This window comes from Hyperolius riggenbachi, chromosome 10 (genome assembly GCF_040937935.1).
Source record: "Hyperolius riggenbachi isolate aHypRig1 chromosome 10, aHypRig1.pri, whole genome shotgun sequence".
NCBI lineage: Eukaryota > Metazoa > Chordata > Amphibia > Anura > Hyperoliidae > Hyperolius > Hyperolius riggenbachi.
In genome coordinates, this window is record NC_090655.1 from 13040562 (window position 1) to 13060488 (window position 19927).

A 19927-nucleotide genomic window follows, 5' to 3' on the forward strand; every position below is an offset into this window, starting at 1 on the left:
TGTAAAAAAAATAAAAATAAACATTGAGGGAGCGTTCAGAAAGCTCTGTTGGTGGGAAGAAAAGGGGGGCGGGGGTGAAATCACTTGTGTGCGGAGTTATGTGGCCCTGCAGCAAGGCCTTACAGCTGCAGTGGCCTAATTTAGTGAAAAATGGCCTAGTCTTTAGGGGGTTTAACACTGCGGTCCTCATGTGGTTAAACATTAGGGCGGACAGGGTGTGAATTGGCGTCACAAGGCCGATTCCTGACCAATTTCAGCATTAAAAAATCGATCGAGAATCAGCCAGCAGTGTATGGACAGCCAACAGATTTCTCTCCAATCACATTTGATTAGAGAGAGATTTGTCTCTTGGCAAGTGGCTACCTTTAGTTTCAGTGATCCCTATTTTGCCTTGATGTGCAGCAGAGCTGTGTTTGTACAGGGAAAGTACCAATACAAAGAGCTGCTGAGAAGCCTATAGATCCGCTCTGTCTGTGTTCACAGATAAATGCAGGTGGTTAATTCCCAAAAGCTGCGAGGAAAAAAAGAGACACTGCCACCAAGAGAAGCGTCGAGCGACTGAGACGCGGCGCACACACGGGAGGAATGTTCCCGGGGAAACAGGAGGAACTGTTGTGACGAGGGTCACGTTCTCCAGATGAAAGCGAAGGCCATGCGCGGAAAACGTGAAAATGTTCTATTTCTGCAGCTGAGGCCATAAAATAGACGCTTGTTATCGTCTATCATGTTTTATGGTGAAGACTAAACCGCCATCGCGCAGGTGAAGGGGCGGCACACGAAGAGTTGGGAACGACTGGCGAAGCTGCCGCGTCTCAGAAGATAAGATGCGTTGACGATTTATCCGTCGTATGCATAGCGCCACCCCCACCACAGGCTGGTCAACATCGTTGTATAAATCCTTTACATGGAGAGTCTTTATAAAGAATAAAGGCTATGCTGAGAATCCCCCATGGGGAGATGGACTACTCCAAAAACTGTGAGCTCTGTCAGACTTCTACTACCTACTGTAAGTGACAGCAACATAGGAGAAAAGTAATTTATGGCTCATTTTACTCTGGAAGAAATGTACGGTACTTCTTATTTGTATGTGTTTACATGCTATTTTCAATTTATTTTATTTTAAATTGAACATTTTTGGCGATAGTGGCTCTTTAAAGAGAGAAAACTCGCTGCAATGATGGTCGTTTAACAACAATAAGGAAAAGTTGCTTAGAAAACTCCATGTTCTGCAGCAATTCTCTGTAAGTATTCAGCGCTCTCAGAAAACGCACTGACTTCCTGCGACGGTGTCATGACATCAGCTCAGGAAGCGGGCCGCGTGGTAGGCTCACACACCATGGAGAACGGCTTTCATGTGTGATTGGAAGAGATAGTTGCAGTTCCTCGGCCGGTATCTCTCCTATCGGCGGCTTCCAGCGCGATGAGACGCCGGCGGGGGAGATGTGAGCTTCCATTTCCTCTGTAAATTACGGTGGTCTCCACCGCAGCAGCGGGGATCTCATTTAGAAAGCCACCCAGCTGTGTTCACACGCATTCTACCTCTGTCTGCAAACTCCAAACAGCCGAATGGCGGGAGACAGCTGAGCGGAGCGGGAGAGGCGCTGAGAGCAGGAAAATGTTTTTCCTAGAACTGTTACTGAAATATAACATGTGGAGCATTGGTTATTACACAGAGGGTGAGAAGTGCAAGAAGATGAAGAGAGTCTCTGGAAGTGGTTTGCAATGAAGGGAGTGCAGGGTTGGGGGGGGGGGGGATATTTTTATTCCTCTACTCCAAGGATGTTAAACGGTCCTTCGAAGGCGGTGGGCCTCTCACTTTTTTGACACAGCTCAAATGAATTGATGGGTCTGCATCAGGAAAGGTGAGGACCATCATTCCGCTCTTTCTCAGTCCATCTTAAACACTGGCATGGATCTGGCATGGAGTTCGACACCTGTGCTGAGTGCTCTACTCAGAGCCAAACCATTAAAAAGGCAACTTAGGCGTTTGCCTAGGCCCGGTGGGGGCCTACCCACCGTCATAGTGATTCACTCCCCATTTGATCACCAGGGAAAGCTATTTGGGAGAGGGAGGGGAAATAATTAGACTACCAGAGAACGTTATACAGGGGTGGGAGGGTGGAACATCAGGACCACCAGGGATCAATATATTGGAAAGGAAAGGAGGAGGGGGGGGTTGGAAACAACTACTGTTTTACTTCTAACTGCAGTATAGTAAAGCAACCACAAGATGTCACTGTCTGTAGAATGACATGAAGATCTCATGGCATTGCTTCCTGTATTTTGCCCTAGGATAGAAGACACAGGGAGGAGGGCTGTGCCTTGGAGAGAAGACACCTGAGACTGGAGGAAGCGCATTGGCGGACTTGTGAGAGTTAGCTCTGCTGCCAACACTCTGCGTCAATCGTCCCCATATCCAACACCGCTAACATTGCGCTCCCAACCTACTGCTGATGTCTTCTATCTGGCATGATCCACTCCTCCGGAATTCCCTTCCGCCACTCTCCAACCTTTGATAAGTTTAAACACCCCCTCAAAACTCCTTTTTTGCCGACAAGCACATGTTCTACCTTAGGTCATTCCCCCTTTATCCCAAGGCCAGTCGCACTCCTCCTAAATATCCTAAACACTGCTTCTAGGTAGGATTGTTGTATACTACCCTACCTCTCGTTTCCTCCATTCCTTTAGATTGTAAGCTCACAAGGGCGGGGCTCTCTCACCCTTTTGTGTCTTGAAATTTGTTACACATTTTACCCAGCATGTTACTTTTGTCACTGTAATTACCAATTCTGTATTTTGTATTACAGGAAGCAAATCCTGCAGGCACCACCGCTGTAATTATAGCTTATTTTATTGGTTACATCACGTAAAGCAGAAGGTACAACCACAGACCGCTGTTTCCAGCAATCAAGGTCTTTGTCAAGTTGATAAAACTGCAAGTTTTATCAAATTGACAAAGAGCTTGATTGCTCATAGTGGTTGGATAGTGTCGTGGTTAAAGTGAACCTCCGGACTCAAAATCGACTCAGCAGCACTGAAAAGGCTTTGTGTTTCTTTAACAGTTTCACAGCATCAGAACTTTGTTTCTCTAATACAAGCCTCATTTTTAGCTGCACAGAAGAAAACTGCCCGGGCACTTTTCCCCTGATGCTGTGCAAAGCATGATGGGATTTCTGATGTTGTTCTCGTTCTGCTGTTTTGGTAGAAATTTTTTTTTTTTTTACATTTTGAATTTGACATTTGAAGCCTAGGGTGTGCAGCTGGGAGAGGTTATCAGGACACAGGACAGTTGGAACTGTGTCTCCTGCTCCTTGTCACCTCCTTTCAACCAAAAAGATGGCTGCCCCCATGACAAAGATGGCAGCCCCCATGAATCACAAACATTTGCCTGTTCTTTTAAAACAGGGTGGGTAAAAAATTATATTACCTATCTATTCTAATTAACATAACTAATGTAACTTAATGACAGTATGTTTGTTTAGGCTGAAGTTCCCCTTTAAGGGCTCTGCCTCTGACACAGGAGACCAGGGTTCGAATCTCGGCTCTGTCTGTTCAGTAAGCCAGCACCTATTCAGTAAGGAGACCCTAGGCAAGCTTCCCTAACACTGCTACTGCCTATAGGGCATGCCCTAGTGGCTGCAGCTCTGGCGCTTTCAGTCCGCCAGGAGAAAAGTGCGATATAAATGTTATTTGTCTTGTCTACACGATTTGGTTCCTGTATCTACAGCTCCAGTGGTGTGGAATGCTGTCTGCTTGGGCACACCTTCTCCTATACATGGCTGCTGTCTCACCTCTTACTAGTGGACTCTGTATTTTGTATTAGTGATGATCACAAATTTTACATAGACGTAATTTTGCAATCGAAATTTGCAATTACGATGCAAAATCATAATGCAAAATTTCGGTAAAAATTGTAATCAATTTAGTCTGTAACTGTAATCATTCGTAATTTTGGCATCATTTTGTGCAGAATTTAACAGTGAACAGCAAAGCCTCCGGGTACATGCTATTGCCACCAAAAATGCTACATATGTTAAGGAGAACAGTGGGTGCAAGTGAAAAGAGTTTTTCAAAAAAGACCTTGTAGTTTTTGAGAAAATCGATTTTAGAAATTCAAAGGATAAATGGTTTTATCGATTTTCTCAAAAACTACAAGGACTTGAAAAAAAAAATATTTTTACTTGTACCCACTTTACTGTATATACTTAATGACCTCCCAAATGCCTCACTCTGATGGGCAGTGGGAGCATGGCTGCCTAAAGTTGATTGGCGTCAAAGTGCGGTGGGCGGGATTAGCAGGGAACGCGTGCTCGCTCGAGTGCGCGCTCCCTGCACAACAACAAAGCAGGGATCTGTCATCAGCCTGCCAGCCATGATTAGAACTGGCAGGCTGAAATAGAGAATAATAAAGGCAATAATTATTTGTACAGCGCTGCGATGTACTGAGGACAGTCTTGTCACTTAACTGTCCCCAGGAGTGGCTCACAATCTAATCCCTCTCATAGGCTGATGCCTTTGAGAGGGTAGTGTACTGTATGGATTGCAGTCAGAGACAATTTTGGGGGAGGGAGAGAAATAAAAAAAAAATAGGATTTTTTATAAAAATTTAAAAAAATCTTTTTTAATTAATCAAAATTAATAAAAACAAATCACAGCAGCAATTAGAGAGCACCCAAAAATTACTCTATTAGTGGCAATAAAAGGAGATTAAAAAAATTGCCTGGTCACTAGAGGGGTATAAACCTCTGGTCCCCAAGAGGTTAACTTATGTAGCAATTTTTGGTAACAATAGCCTGTATGGGGGCTTTGTTGTTCATCGCTAAAGTCAGCATTAAATTATACAAAAAATAAAATGATATTAAAAAGGATCACACAAAATCAATTGAATTTACAAATCATACGTATAGGCGTGATTGCGAAAATGTATGCATAATTTCACACAGTCGTAATTAGCGGATATGATCACCACCATTTTGTTTATTGGACTTTACCATTGTTTGTTTCTTACTTTGTACAGCACCACAGAATATGTTGGCACTTTATAAACCAATAAGAATATTAATATCTCCCGCTAGCGTCTCATCTGCATCAGCGCGGCCGCGGTAATGAGGATTCCGCTCACACGTCGCTCTCCGTGTCATCGCCTGTTCACAATGGCACAAATGATTTATAGGGAAATGTGTTATCGGGTTTCCATCACCAGGCAAATAGATGGCTATGCTGGAAAATGACAGGCTGCCTGACAGGTGGGGTATTGCGGTGCTTTTAACCATCATATCATTGATTTTTTCAGGAATACACATGGCCTCCCCGCTCTCCACATGCGTGGTCTCAGCAGAGGTGCTGGAAGAGAGAGCGATCTGCAATGGCTTCCCCGGATTATCACACTTGCGGCTCCTGCTGTGCACTAAGCATTCCGACCATAGGTGAGACGCCGCCTGACTCCTAATCTACATGTGAGGTCTCAGCAGCGCAGGAAGCACTCCGCCACTGACACTGCTGCTGCTTCCTGGGGGACGAGGCTCCGATAACAGGTTCTTATTGCAAAGGGTTTTTAATATTTCCTTAAAGGGACTCAGAGCTCAGCGAAGTAAAGAGATTTATACACACCTGGCGCTTCCTCCAGCCCTATAAGCTCCGATCACTCCCACGCCGCCGTCCTCCGCTGCCTGCAGCTCCGGTACCAGGTCCCCACACTTCCGTCAGTCGGAGCCAGTCTACGCAGCTGCTGGAGAGATATGTAGAGGGCGCACTTCTCGTACGCCAGACTGGCTCCGACTGACAGAAGTGCGGGCATCCGGTACTGGAGCTGCAGAAGGCGGAGGACGGCGGCGCGGGAGCGATCGGAGCATATGGGGCTGGAGGAAGCCCCAGGTATGTATAAATCTTCACTGAGCTCTGGTACACTTTAAAGTGGATCCGAGATGAACTTTTACTCATTGCATAATTGTGTTCCTTTCCTATTGTTTATAGGGCATTCCTCAAGCCAACTACTTTGTTTTTGTTTTAATACTCTAATTCCCTATAAACTACACAAGCCACGCCCACAGCTTTTCAGAGAGCCTTGGCATTTTCAGACAGTAGCAAGGGCTCATGGGAGCTCAGTCTGGGCAGGAGGAGGGGGAGGTATTACTAGCCAGAGATTTCAGAGGCAGAAGGGAGGAGGGAGGATTAGGTAGATAAGCTTCCTGTATGTAATGATCACAAGCAGAACATGGCTGCTGTCACTTTATCACAGGAAGAAATAATCATAAACTGTTGAAGCTGTTTGCAGCTAGATTTGCTGTGTAAACTATGTAAACGTTAGATAAGATATATAGACAGGTTATTTGTTATAGTTAGTTTTTCATCTCGAATCCGCTTTAAGCACGGTGGTGTAGTGGTTAGCGCTCTCGCCTTGCAGCGCTGGGTACCCGGTTAAAATCCCAGCCAGGTCAACATCTGCAAGGAGTTTGTATGTTCTTCCCGTGTCTGTGTGGGTTTCCTCCCACATCCCAAAAACATACAGATAAGCAGGGGAGTAACCAGACTTAAAATTAATAGGGCCCCCCTGCAAAAATGATAGCATGGGCCCCACTTAGTCCCCGAACCCCACAGGGTCACATGATCGGGAGCCGGCGAATGGCAGCAGAGAGTGTTCTACTGTGAAGCAGATCTGGAAGCAAGAATAAATGACGCACACTCCGCACATGTTTGTTGTGAGCGAACAGGGAAGAGTGAGGAGGAGGGACCACCAAAGCCTCTGGCCCCTCCCCCTGCGATGGCAGAAGTTGCAGGGGTGAGTGCTGTATCCATATTGATGTACAAGTGTCCCCTCTCCTCTTGTCTGACCCTGATTTTCCCATTTTTTAGCCTCTGTGTGTTTATGTTCCTAAACTGTCCCCAGCGTAGGGACGCTCATTCAGATTTCGCAGAATTGAAATTTCCATATTTCCGACGGGAACTCAGACATCGTATTTCTGCGGAAATAAATATAACCGCAACTCAGTCATTTGAGCCCAATCACAGAACTGGGGGGCATTGGACCAATTAGAGAATGTAAAAAAATGGCAAAAAAAACCCCAAAAAACAAACAAACAAAAAAAAAACAACCACAACTCGGAAATTAGAAAACGATTGGAGACCCGCGAAATCAGTAATCAGCACTGGTGGAAATGGGGAATTCTGCAGAAATTGGGGAAGGGATGGTCAGAAATGGCAGTGTTATCAAAATACCCTAACAGCTCCCCTGGCCCCTTGCGCAGGACAGAAGGAAAACAGAGAAATGCACCCTGTATGTATTTAGAGAGTTTATTACTGCAGAGGAGAAAAGGAACAAGCGTGCACCTTCCGTCTTTCAAATTTAATGGCGTGGAGTGACAGTCAAAAAATTCACTTTAACAGTGGTACACGTGACCAAGCGTCATACTGACGTGAAATGGCCGTCGCCCCACCTCCTGCACCGCAGACCCTGCATCTGCTGGACACGTAAGAGCGGATCAGTGTAAAATGGCGCACAGCGACTATGCATAAAAATTGCACCGCATTAAAAAGATATGCTTATCGCTATTTATCGTTAGTACTGCATAATAATGGCGCACAGGGAAAAAGAAGAAAAACCGCACACAGTAACGTTATTTATCAATAGCGCCGTTCATATGCCAAACAGCAGACGTTATTGCCCACAGTATCGTTATTTATCATTAGCTCCCTATGTAAGTCAAACTGCAGACATTATTTAACTGCAAAACGGTGAATGGATTTAATGTAACACTGTCAAGGTTAGGCACCACCAGGGGAGATTTAGGGTTAGGCACCACCAGGGGGGTGGTTAGGGTTAGGCACCCCCAGGGGGGTGGTAAGGGTTAGGCACCACCTGGGGGGTGGTTAGGGTTAGGCACCACCAGGGGGGTGGTTAGGGTTAGGCACCTTCAGAGGGGTGGTTAGAGTTAGGCACCACCAGGGGGGTCTTAGGGTTAGGCACCACCAGGGGGGGTCTTAGGGTTAGTCACCACCAGGGGGGTGGTTAGGGTTAGACACCACCAGGGGGGTCTTAGGGTTAGGCACCACCAGGATAGTGGTTAGGGTTAGGCACCACCAGGATAGTGGTTAGGGTTAGGCACCACCAGGGGGGTGGTTAGGGTTAGGCACCACCAGGGGGGTGGTTAGGGTTAAGCACCACCAGGGGATGGTTAGGGTTAGGCACCACCAGGGGGATGGTTAGGATTAGGCACCACCAGGGGGGGGGGTCTTAGGGTTAGTCACCACCAGGGGGGTGGTTAGGGTTAGACACCACCAGGGGGGTCTTAGGGTTAAGCACCACCAGGGGATGGTTAGGGTTAGGCACCACCAGGGGGGTGGTTAGGGTTAGGCACCACCAGGGGGGTCTTAGGGTTAGGCACCACCAGGGGGTGGTTAGGGTTAGGCACCACCAGAGGTGTCTTAGGGTTAGGCACCACCAGGGAAGTGGTTCGGGTTAGGCACCACCAGAGGGGTCTTAGGGTTAGGCACCACCAGGGGGTGGTTAGGGTTAGGCACCACCAGAGGGGTCTTAGGTTTAGGCACCACCAGGGAAGTGGTTAGGGTTAGGCACCACCAGGCGGAGTCTTAGGGTTAGGGATAGGTAAAGAGAGGGTTCTGTGTGTTAATGCTAATTTTAAATAAATTAAACAGAGCTAAATAACGATAAGGCTTTAACGTTAAATAGCGATAAGCGACAAACGGATTAACGGCAACACCGTGCGCCATTGTTCGCAGGCGCCATTTTCAGATAGATCCCGAAAGAGATGCCACGCATCAGACTGATGTCACACTTGGACTTTGTTTGAAGTGTTATTTAAGTCACAAACTTTTTTGACTGTCACTCCACGCCATTAAATTTAAAAGACGGAAGGTGCACGCTTGTTCCTTTTCTCCTCTGCAGTTATATCCTTCATTGTGTTTTTCATCCGTTTTGAGCGGAGCACACGTCCAGCCGACAGTTGCAGCATACATTGCAGGGTGTTACAGGGCTGCGGAACGCATCTGACTTGTGTAGTATACTCAGATCACAGCTTCATTTTCTTTAAGAAGTGCCACACACAGACAATCCTCTTTTTTTCTTGATTTTTGTATTTAGAGAGTTTAGCCCGTCTAATTCCCCCTCATCTGTGACTAATCACCACTGTAATTTAATCTCTCAGCTGTGTCAGTTCAGGAATCTCCTCTGTCAAGGCAGAGCAGCTAATTTTTAAACACAGGGTGTTAACCCGATGTCTGCTTCCATGAAAGCAGTAAGTAGGCACTCTGCAGATTTACTGCAGGAGTTCTGTAAGCTGTAACAAATAATTTTTTTTTTTCTGAAAAAGTTATTATGCTGTTTATCTTTTAGAGCAAAGAGGAAGTTCTGAGTTCAGGTCCTCTTTAACTTATCAAAGAAGCCAAATGGCCATTCTGCTACATTTTAATTGCACCCGAATGACACTCGAGGGCGGCAGACGCGGCGCGGAACTGCCCGACAAGAGCGCAGTCCAGCCTCCTGCCTGAAAGAGGCCTAAAACCTTCGCTGGTCTGCAAGGAATCTCCAGGAAATCACAAAGGAGCGGAGATAATGCCTCACTTAATAAAAAGTAGATATGATGCAATAAAACGCGGCAGACTTTGATATCGCGTGCAGGACTGTCAGCTGACATGGCGGCACATGGACGGTATCAGGGTGAGGAAATGCAGTTATCTGCTCTAATGGCTACGGGCAAGCGATAAGAGAAATATATTTTAATGTCACACTTCAGTGCTGCAGACTTATCAGATTGTAAAGGAAAAACATTGACTATCCAATCCTTCCCCCGTCCAACGCAACCGCAATCTCTCACATGAAGGAGCACCGCTCAACATCGGTTTATGATGGGAGCTGTCATGGAGACAAGCGCTTATCAGCAACGCTACATCCTCACCTTTCCTTCATAGATGTAGGGAATGTATGTCACATGTACATAGAAGTACACACGGCGATCAAAATACTAATCCCACCGATAAGAACTGTGCTTAAAAGGAACCTGAGGTGTGAGACCTATGGAAGCTGCCATATTTATTTCCTTTTAACTATTTCAGGACTAGAGTTGGGCCGAACCTCCGATTTTAGGTTCGCGAACTTCTGCGGAAGGTTCGGTTCGCGTTAAAGTTCGCGAACCGCAATAGACTTCAATGGGGATGCGAACTTTGAAAAAAAAAAATAATTATGCTGGCCACAAAAGTGATGGAAAAGATGTTTCAAGGGGTCTAACACCTGGAGGGGGGCATGGCGGAGTGGGATACATGCCAAAAGTCCCGGGGAAAAATCTGGATTTGACGCAAAGCAGCGTTTTAAGGGCAGAAATCACATTGAATGCTAAATGACAGGCCTAAAGTGCTTTCAAACATCTTGCATGTGTATACATCAATCAGGTAGTGTAATTAAGGTACTGCTTCACACTGACACACCAAACTCACCGTGTAACGCACCGCAAACAGCTGTTTGTGTAGTGACGGCCGTGCTGGACTGGTGCGCACCATGGCGAGAGTGCAGGTTTTGGTGGCTTTACAGCCCATATGGTCGCCTGGCTGATGTAGCTGAATGACAGAACAGTGACTGTCCAGCTGATCAAATTTGGTCTGACCACAATGAGGCAACGACCTTATTATCGTGGGTGTGCCCCCCGAGACACTCATCTAGGCGCCGGTCATTGCTTCATTGTGATACGCAAGCCCCTTCACCACGGCAAGGTAATGATCACGAAGGGGAATGGGCGCATGTACATGTCTTTTCTTTTGTTGTTGCAGCTGCCCGCAGTGCAGCCAGAAAAATTAGGCAGTCATGTACACGCACCAGAAAAATTATTACAGCGGCCGCTGCTAGCAGCGGCCTAAAAAATTCAGCAATCCGCCTGGAGTCCCGGACCCTGTTGGTGGTGGCGGAGAAGGTAGTCAAGCGGCCTGCAGGCAGACATGCTGTGTGGAGGGACTGGGAGCGACTTAGTCTTCTTGGGGCAGGCCAGGCAGCCAGTCACACGGCGTGCAGGCAGAGATGCTGTGTGTGCGGGGACTGACTTAGTCTTGGGGCGGGTAGCAGCCCTCCGGGATCCATGCCTCATTCATTTTGATAAAGGTGAGGTACTTAACACTTTTGTGACTTAGGCGACTTCTCTTCTCTGTGACAATGCCTCCAGCTGCGCTGAAGGTCCTTTCTGACAGGACGCTTGCGGCATGGCAGGAGAGAAGTTGGATGGCAAATTGGGACAGCTCTGGCCACAGGTCAAGCCTGCGCACCCAGTAGTTCAAGGGTTCCTCATCGCTGTTCACAGCAGTGTCTACATCCACACTTAAGGCCAGGTAGTCGGCTACCTGCCGTTCCAGGCGTTGGTGGAGGGTGGATCCGGAAGGGCTACGGCGAGGCGTTGGACAAAAGAACGTCCGCATGTCCGACATCACCATGAGATCGCTGGAGCGTCCTGTCTTTGACTGCGTGGACACGGAAGGGGGATTAGTGGCAGTGGTACCTTGCTGGCGTTGTGCCGTCACATCACCCTTAAAGGCATTGTAAAGCATAGTTGACAGCTGGTTCTGCATGTGCTGCATCCTTTCCACCTTCCGGTGAGTTGGTAACAGGTCCGCCACTTTGTGCCTGTACCGAGGGTCTAGTAGTGTGGCCACCCAGTACAGCTCATTCCCCTTGAGGTTTTTTATACGGGGGTCCCTCAACAGGCAGGACAGCATAAAAGACGACATCTGCACAAAGTCGGATCCAGTACCCTCCATCTCCTCTTGCTCTTCCTCAGTGACGTCAGGTAAGTCAACCTCCTCCCCCCAGCCGCGAACAATACCACGGGAAGGTTGAGCAGCACAAGCCCCTTGCGATGCCTGCTGAGGTTGTTCTCCTGCCGCTGTCCCCTCCTCCTCCTCCTCCTCCCCCAAAGAAACACCTTGCTCATCATCCTCTGAGTCTGACTCGTCTTCTGCACACGACTTCTCTTCTTCCTCCTCCTCCCCCCTCTGTGCTGCCGCAGGTGTTGAGGAAACAGCTGGGTCTGATGAAAATTGGTCCCATGCCTGTTCCTGCCGTAACGGTTCCTGGTCACGCTCATTCACAGCTTCATCCGCCACTCTACGCACAGCACGCTTCAAGAAATAAGCGTAGGGAATTAAGTCGCTGATGGTGCCCTCTCTGCGGCTCACCAGGTTGGTCACCTCCTCAAACGGCCGCATGAGCCTGCATGCATTTTCCATCAGTGTCCAGTTGTCGGGCCAGAACATCCCCATCTTCCCAGACTGTTTCATTCTACTGTAGTTGTAGAGGTAGTGGGTCACGGCTTTCTTCTGTTCTAGCAGGCGGGAGAACATGAGCAGGGTCGAGTTCCAGCGAGTCGGGCTATCGCAAATGAGGCGTCTCACCGGCATGTTGTTTTTGCGCTGAATTTCCGCAAAGCGTGCCATGGCTGTGTAAGACCGCCTCAAATGCCCACAGAACTTCCTGGCCTGCTTCAGGACATTCGCTAAGCCAGGGTACTTTGCCACAAATCTTTAAACCACTAGATTCATGACATGTGCCATGCAGGGTATGTGTGTCAGCTTCCCCATATGCAAAGCGGCAAGCAGATTGCTGCTGTTGTCGCACACCACGTTGCCTATCTCCAGGTGGTGCGGGGTCAGCCACTCATCCACCTGTTTCTTAAGAGCAGCCAGGAGAGCTGCTCCAGTGTGACTCTCCGCTTTGAGACAAGACATGTCTAAGATGGCGTGACACCGTCTTACCTGGCATGCAGCATAGGCCCTGCGGAGCTGGGGCTGTGTAGCTGGAGAGGAGAACTGCCACTCAGCCAAGGAGGAGGAGGACAGCGAAGAGCATGTAGCAGGAGGAGAGGAGGTGGCAGGAGGCCTGCCTGCAAGCCGTGGAGGTGTCACAATTTGGTCCGCTGCGCCCTGCTTGCCATCGTTCACCACCAGGTTCACCCAATGGGCTGTGTAGGTAATGTAGCGGCCCTGCCCGTGCTTGGCAGACCAGGCATCCGTGGTCAGGTGTACCCTTGACCCAACGCTCTTCGCAAGAGATGACACCACTTGCCTCTCAACTTCACGGTGCAGTTGGGGTATGGCCTTTCTCGAAAAATAAGTGCGGCCTGGCATCTTCCACTGCGGTGTTCCGATGGCCACAAATTTACGGAAGGCCTCAGAGTCCACCAGCCGGTATGGTAACAGCTGCCGAGCTAACAGTTCCGCCACGCCAGCTGTCAGACGCCGGGCAAGGGGGTGACTGGCCGAAATTGGCTTCTTCCGCTTAAACATTTCCTTCACGGACACCTGACTGCTGCTGTGGGCAGAGGAGCAGGAACCGCTCAAGGGCAGAGGCGGAGTGGAGGAGGGTGCCTGTGAAGGTGGAAGGGAGAAAGCGGCAGAAGCAGATAATGCACCTGATGGAGGAGGAAGAGGAGAAGGAGGGTGGCTTTGCTTTTGTGTGCTGCTGCTGCTTTTGCTCAGGTGGCCATCCCATTGCTGTTTGTGCCTTTTCTCCAGGTGCCTTCGTAAGGCACTTGTCCCTACGTGAGTGTTGGCCTTTCCACGGCTCAATTTTTGTTGGCAGAGCGAACAGATGGCTTTGGTCCGATCTGAGGCACACACATTAAAAAATTTCCACACCGCTGAGCCACCCTGGGATGTGGGCACTATGGGGACCTCAGCAGCTGATGCTGAAGGGCAAGTTGGCTGGCTGTACATAGGTGGCGATACATGGTGCCGGACTCTGCCACCAGCTGTTTCTGACGAAGAGCTGCCCCAGCTTCTTTCAGCAACTTCTCTCCTCCTACTACTCTCTGACTCCCCCTCTGAACTGTCCCCCTCTTCATCTCCTCTATTGGGAACATACAGAGGATCCCTATCATCGTCATCATCGTAATCATCCTGCCCAGCTTCGCTTGCCTCAGACAAATCCAAACATGCACCATCAGTAGGTCCTTCATCCTCCTTACACGTTACATCCATAGTGTTGCCGGGTAACTCAAATATATGAGCTGGTGAAAATTCATCTGGCTGTAACAACAATGGCTGTGCATCAGTGATTTCAACACTAAATCATTCTTGCGAAGTGTCAAATACAGCGGAAGTGGTGCTAGTAGTAGCGCTGGTGGCTGAGCAAGATGAGGTGTTCTGTGTCGCTAAACACTCAACCACGTCCTGACAATCTTGGGAGGTGATGGGACGTGCCTTCTTCCGAGCACTGTACTGTGGGCCAGGTCCACACGAAATTACATTTACACGACCTCGCGCAGATCTGCCGGGTGGCCTTCCTCTGGCTCTGGCACTACCTCTTCCTCTACCTGTTTTGTCCATATCGGGTATGCACGGAGTGGTATATCACACTGCGTGCACTCACGTAGGTAGGTGGGTTCACTTAACTGCACAGGTATGCGCACTGATGCGGTGGGTTCACTGAACAGAACAGGTATACAGTGGCGGGTTCACAGAACAGGTATGCAGTGGCAGGTTCACTGAACACAACAGGTATGCAGTGGCAGGTTCACTGAACACAACAGGTATGCAGTGGCGGGTTCACTGAACATGTATACAGTGGCGGGTTCACTGAACAGAACAGGTATGCAGTGGCGGGTTCACTAAACAGAACAGGTATACAGTGGCGGGTTCACTAAACAGAACAGGTATACAGTGGCGGGTTCACTGAACAGAACAGGTATGCAGTGGCGGGTTCACTAAACAGAACAGGTATACAGTGGCGGGTTCACTAAACAGAACAGGTATACAGTGGCGGGTTCACAGAACAGGTATGCAGTGGTAGGTTCACAGCACAGGTATGCAGTGGTGGGTTCAATGAACAGGTATACAGTGGCGGGTCCACTGAACAGAACAGGTATGCAGTGGCAGGTTCACTGAACAGGTATGCAGTGGTGGGTTCACAGCACAGGTATGCAGTGGTGGGTTCACAGAACAGGTATGCAGTGGTGGGTTCACAGCACAGGTATGCAGTGGTGGGTTCAATGAACAGGTATACAGTGGCGGGTCCACTGAACAGAACAGGTATGCAGTGACAGGTTCACTGAACAGGTATGCAGTGGTGGGTTCACAGCACAGGTATGCAGTGGTGGGTTCACAGAACAGGTATGCAGTGGTGGGTTCACAGCACAGGTATGCAGTGGTGGGTTCAATGAACAGGTATACAGTGGCGGGTCCACTGAACAGAACAGGTATGCAGTGGCAGGTTCACTGAACAGGTATGCAGTGGTGGGTTCACAGCACAGGTATGCAGTGGTGGGTTCACAGCACAGGTATGCAGTGGTGGGTTCACAGAACAGGTATGCAGCCAGACAGGAACAAGTTAAGCCTAACTAATCTTTCCCTGAGAGACAGTCTGCAGCAGCTCGCCCTACTCTCACTAACGCAGGCAGCACACGAGTGACCGTAATGGCTGCCGCTGCCTGCCTTATATAAGGGGGGTGGGGCTCCAGGGGCTAGTGTAGCCTAATTGGCTACACTGGGCCTGCTGACTGTGATGTAGAGGGTCAAAGTTGACCCTCCATGTGCATTATGGGGCGAACCGAACTTCCGCAAAGGTTCGCCTGCGGGACGCGAACGCGAACCACTGAAGTTCGCATGGAACCGTTCGCAGGCGAACCGTTCGGCCCAACTCTATTCAGGACAAGAGTGAAAATTTGGACAGAGGCGCCAGGCAGGTTAAAATGATCTAAAAGCAACTAAAAAGGAGGAGTACAGGTGGACTTACCTCCTGAAATGATGGACAATCGAGATTGTTCAAATCGCAAATAACAATTTATTTTGGCACTCCGCAACGCGTTTCGCAGGTATAACCCGCTTCATCAGGCCACTATTGGACCTTTTTGAGCTTGCACTCCTTGCCTGATGAAGCGGGTTATACCTGCGAAACGCGTTGCGGAGTGCCAAAATAAATTGTTATTTGCGATTTGAACAATCTCGATTGTCCATCATTTCAGGAGGTAAGTCCACCTGTACTACTCCTTTTTAGTTGTTTTTAGATCATTTTAACCTGCCTGGCGCCTCTGTCCAAATTTGCACAGTATATAGTCCACCTTGGGTGGAGGGGACTGTCCCCTTCTTTCTATCTACAGAGAGCGACTTCTTAAACCTGAGTGGGGTCAGGTTCTAATACTCCCCACCTGCATTTCAAGTGGTTGCCTATGTGGTAACCCGTGTTTGTGAGTATATCCACATCTGTTAATTATTTCGCCAACAATTGTTAGACTTACTGCACTATATTGGGCTCTCAGTTTTTCTTTTTCTTTTTGTTTCAAGTGCATTTCAGGACAAGAACACTTTTCGCCAGTATACACGCACTATTTTAATTCGGGGTACCCATAACTTTGTGTCCCGTATGTCAGTACTCTTTTTATGTCTTATGATTTTACTAGAATTGTCAGTTTGAAAAACAGATGTAAATTTATTGGCATACTCCAAAACAAAGTTGCAACCCGTTTCACGGCGGCGATGTAAATATTTACCTCCCCGGCTCCAGCGTAGGCGCAGTATCGTTTCTCCGCACGGAGAAAGGTGAAAATAGCCAATCTCCATTGGGCCGCTCTACTGCGCAGGCGCAAGTCTCCTGCGCCTACGCAGTAGAGCGGACCCGATGGAGATCGGCTATTTTCACCTATCTCCGTGCGGAGAGCTGCAACAGGGACCCTGAGGCTTTCCCCTCCTAAGGCGAGTACCCCCCTAGGGGAACTTTTTTTTGTTACAGGTTCTCTTTAATAAAGTGGTCTACACTTAGTACTGCTGTTTTTGATCATTTTTATGATATATCATTGATCTTACACCGATGAACTCTGGAGGATGACTTTACCTAGTTAAAGATTGCAATATGACCACTGGGAGCCCCATGATATGTACACAACCTTATAATGTAGGTTGTTATTGGCTGGAAAGCCTTTTACCTTTTGGGTGCTGGGACTCCCTTTTATTGGCCTGATACCTCAGATGTGAAGTACGGTGGAACTGTATCACACACCTACTTGTGACTTGCGCTGATTCAGTTACATTAATAATTTACATCATTTCTTTTTCACTACTACTATATTTCAGAAAAGTTCTTCTTTTTAACTAACAGTTACTTAAAATTATCTAATCGAAATAAATTGAAAAAATGGTGTTTCCATTATTCCCTTAGATCGAATATAAAGATTTTTCCAACATGTCTGATCGGATTTTTATCGAAAAAACCTAGATAATTGTTTGTTTTTCTTGATTAAAAAAAGGGATTCTTTTTGACTTTCATTTGAATTGATCGCTTTAGTCAAATAAACGGGAAAATGTAATGTTTTTATTGTACCATTTACAGACACCATAAGACTGTACACCTTCCAACTTCAAATGCAAGAGTGTGCAGTTTACAGACATTTATAATCACAGGAAGTGCCAGAGGCTGGAATTACAATGGGAGGGAAGACTTACGCGGTGGATGGAGTCATGATGCAGCCCCCTTTGTCGAATCCCTTGCAGTTGCACCCTCTTTCCAGTGTGTCGTGGTTCATGCCAAAGTTGTGGCCAATCTCATGGGCCAGTGTAACTGCTGCTCCCAGAGGGGTGTCAGAGTGGTCCTTCAGTAGAAAGGAGGAAACCATAAGTAAGGAACAATGCTGAAGCTGGTACATTCTGCAAAACAAATGTCCAGGGGTGTGATGACAGAGAAAAGGGGGGTGGGGCAGAGCTGTATGGGGGCCCCCTACGACTACGTCACTCCCTCTAATAAAGAGGTCCATCCTGCAGATCAGGTGTTCATGTGGCTACAATTGTTGTGTGTGTGAAGATCATGATGGATACACTTGTATTATGACACTTGTATTATGGGCCCTCAGGCTGTGAGGGTCACAGGGGGTGGCAAGGGAAGGGGTGGGAACATTGGGGAGCCCATCAAAGTTTTACCGGAAGACCCCATGCTTTGTAGTTACACCCCTATCTATTGGACCAGCAGATGGTGGAAGAGCAACTGCACACCTTGAGTTTGGTGCTCAATACATGTGTTATCAGACAGCTCTCTGAATAGCAGGTATTGGTAGATTTTGGGGGGCACTTAGGTCAGTGGTGATTTGGCTAGACCAGGGATGTCCAACTCCAGTCCTTGAGGGCCAAGGTCCTCACACCTTTTACGGCACAACTCAAATTAATGATGGGACTGAATCAGGAAAGGTGTGGCTTATCAAGAAGAACACATTTCTCCATCCATCCTAAACATGGACATTGATATGGCGTTCCAGGCCTGGAGTTGGCCATGCCTGGGCTAGATGAAAGTATGAGCTAGATTCATATTGGGCGTCACTTACAGTATGTCACAAAAGGGAGTCCACCTCTCACATTTATGTAAGTATTTTATTATATCTGTCCTGACAACCACTGCCGCGATCAGACTCAACATGTTGCAGGCCTCTGTCGCCCTGTAACGGGTCCATCTGAAAATGGTGCCTGAGAATAATGGCGCACGGTGTTGCCGCTAATCCGTTTGTCGCTTATCGCTATTTAACGTTAAAGCCTTATTGTTATTTAGCGTTAAAGCCTTATCGTTATTTAGCGTTAACACACAGAACCCTCTCTGTACCTATCCCTAACCCTAAGACCCCTCTGATGGTGCCTAACCCTAACCACCCCCCTGGTGGTGCCTAACCCTAACCACCCCCCTGGTGGTGCCTAACCCTAACCACCCCCCCGGTGGTGCCTAACCCTAAATCTCCTCTGGTGGTGCCTAACCCTAACCTTGACAGTGTTACATTAAATCCATTCACCGTTTTGCAGTTAAATAACTTCTGCAGTTTGGCTTATGTAGGGCGCTATTGATAAATAACGTTATTGTGCACAATAACGTCTGCTGTTTGGCATATGTACGGCACTATTGATAAATAACGTTACTGTATGCAGTTTTTCTTCTTCTTTCCCTGTGTGCCATTATTATGCAGTACTAACGATAAATAGCGATAAGCGTATCTTTTTAATGCGGCGCCATTTGTATGCTGTGCGCCATTATTCACTGATCCTGTAACACCACCACGTGTCAGCACTTGACAGCGGTGTTACTACTGCTGTAATTCCCCTGCATTTAAAGAGTACCTGAATTATAAATTACAGTTTGCTTTAAACCTAATAAGTTGCCAAGATATATAAAATCACACATGATAAAATGTGATTTTCTCACCCTCAGGGTTTGTATTCCACATTTGGTCTTAAAATCCCGCCCCCAGTGTGAAATTGGGTCCTGGCCTTTTTTTTCTTTATAAACCATAGGTGCAAAGAATGCTGGGGGATTGGTGACATACAGTGGTGTGAAAAACTATTTGCCCCCTTCATGATTTCTTATTCTTTTGCATGTTTGTCACACTTAAATGTTTCTGCTCATCAAAAACCGTTAACTATTAGTCAAAGATAACATAATTGAACACAAAATGCAGTTTTAAATGATGGTTTTTATTATTTAGTGAGAAAAAAAATAATAACTGGTTGGGCCACCCTTAGCAGCAATAACTGCAATCAAGCGTTTGCGATAACTTGCAACGAGTCTTTTACAGCACTCTGGAGGAATTTTGGCCCACTCATCTTTGCAGAATTGTTGTAATTCAGCTTTATTTGAGGGTTTTCTAGCATGAACCACCTTTTTAAGGTCATGCCACAACATCTCAATAGGATTCAGGTCAGGACTTTGACTAGGCCACTCCAAAGTCTTCATTTTGTTTTTCTTCAGCCATTCAGAGGTGGATTTGCTGGTGTGTTTTGGGTCATTGTCCTGCTGCAGCACCCAAGATCGCTTCAGCTTGAGTTGACGAACAGATGGCCGGACATTCTCCTTCAGGATTTTTTGGTAGACAGTAGAATTCATGGTTCCATCTATCACAGCAAGCCTTCCAGGTCCTGAAGCAGCAAAACAACCCCAGACCATCACACTACCACCACCATATTTTACTGTTGGTAT

The 19927-nt window shown here is 47.6% G+C and overlaps 1 protein-coding gene across 1 annotated transcript in view; it reads right to left on the reverse strand.

Moving 5' to 3' along the window:
* The window catches only part of ADAM12 (ADAM metallopeptidase domain 12), a 275547-nt gene that overhangs the window by 173727 nt on the left and 81893 nt on the right, over window positions 1-19927 (reverse strand). The window contains exon 8 of the mRNA XM_068258874.1: window positions 17425-17570. Within this exon, the coding sequence (XP_068114975.1) occupies window positions 17425-17570 (146 nt within the window). The remainder of the gene's footprint in view (window positions 1-17424; window positions 17571-19927) is intronic.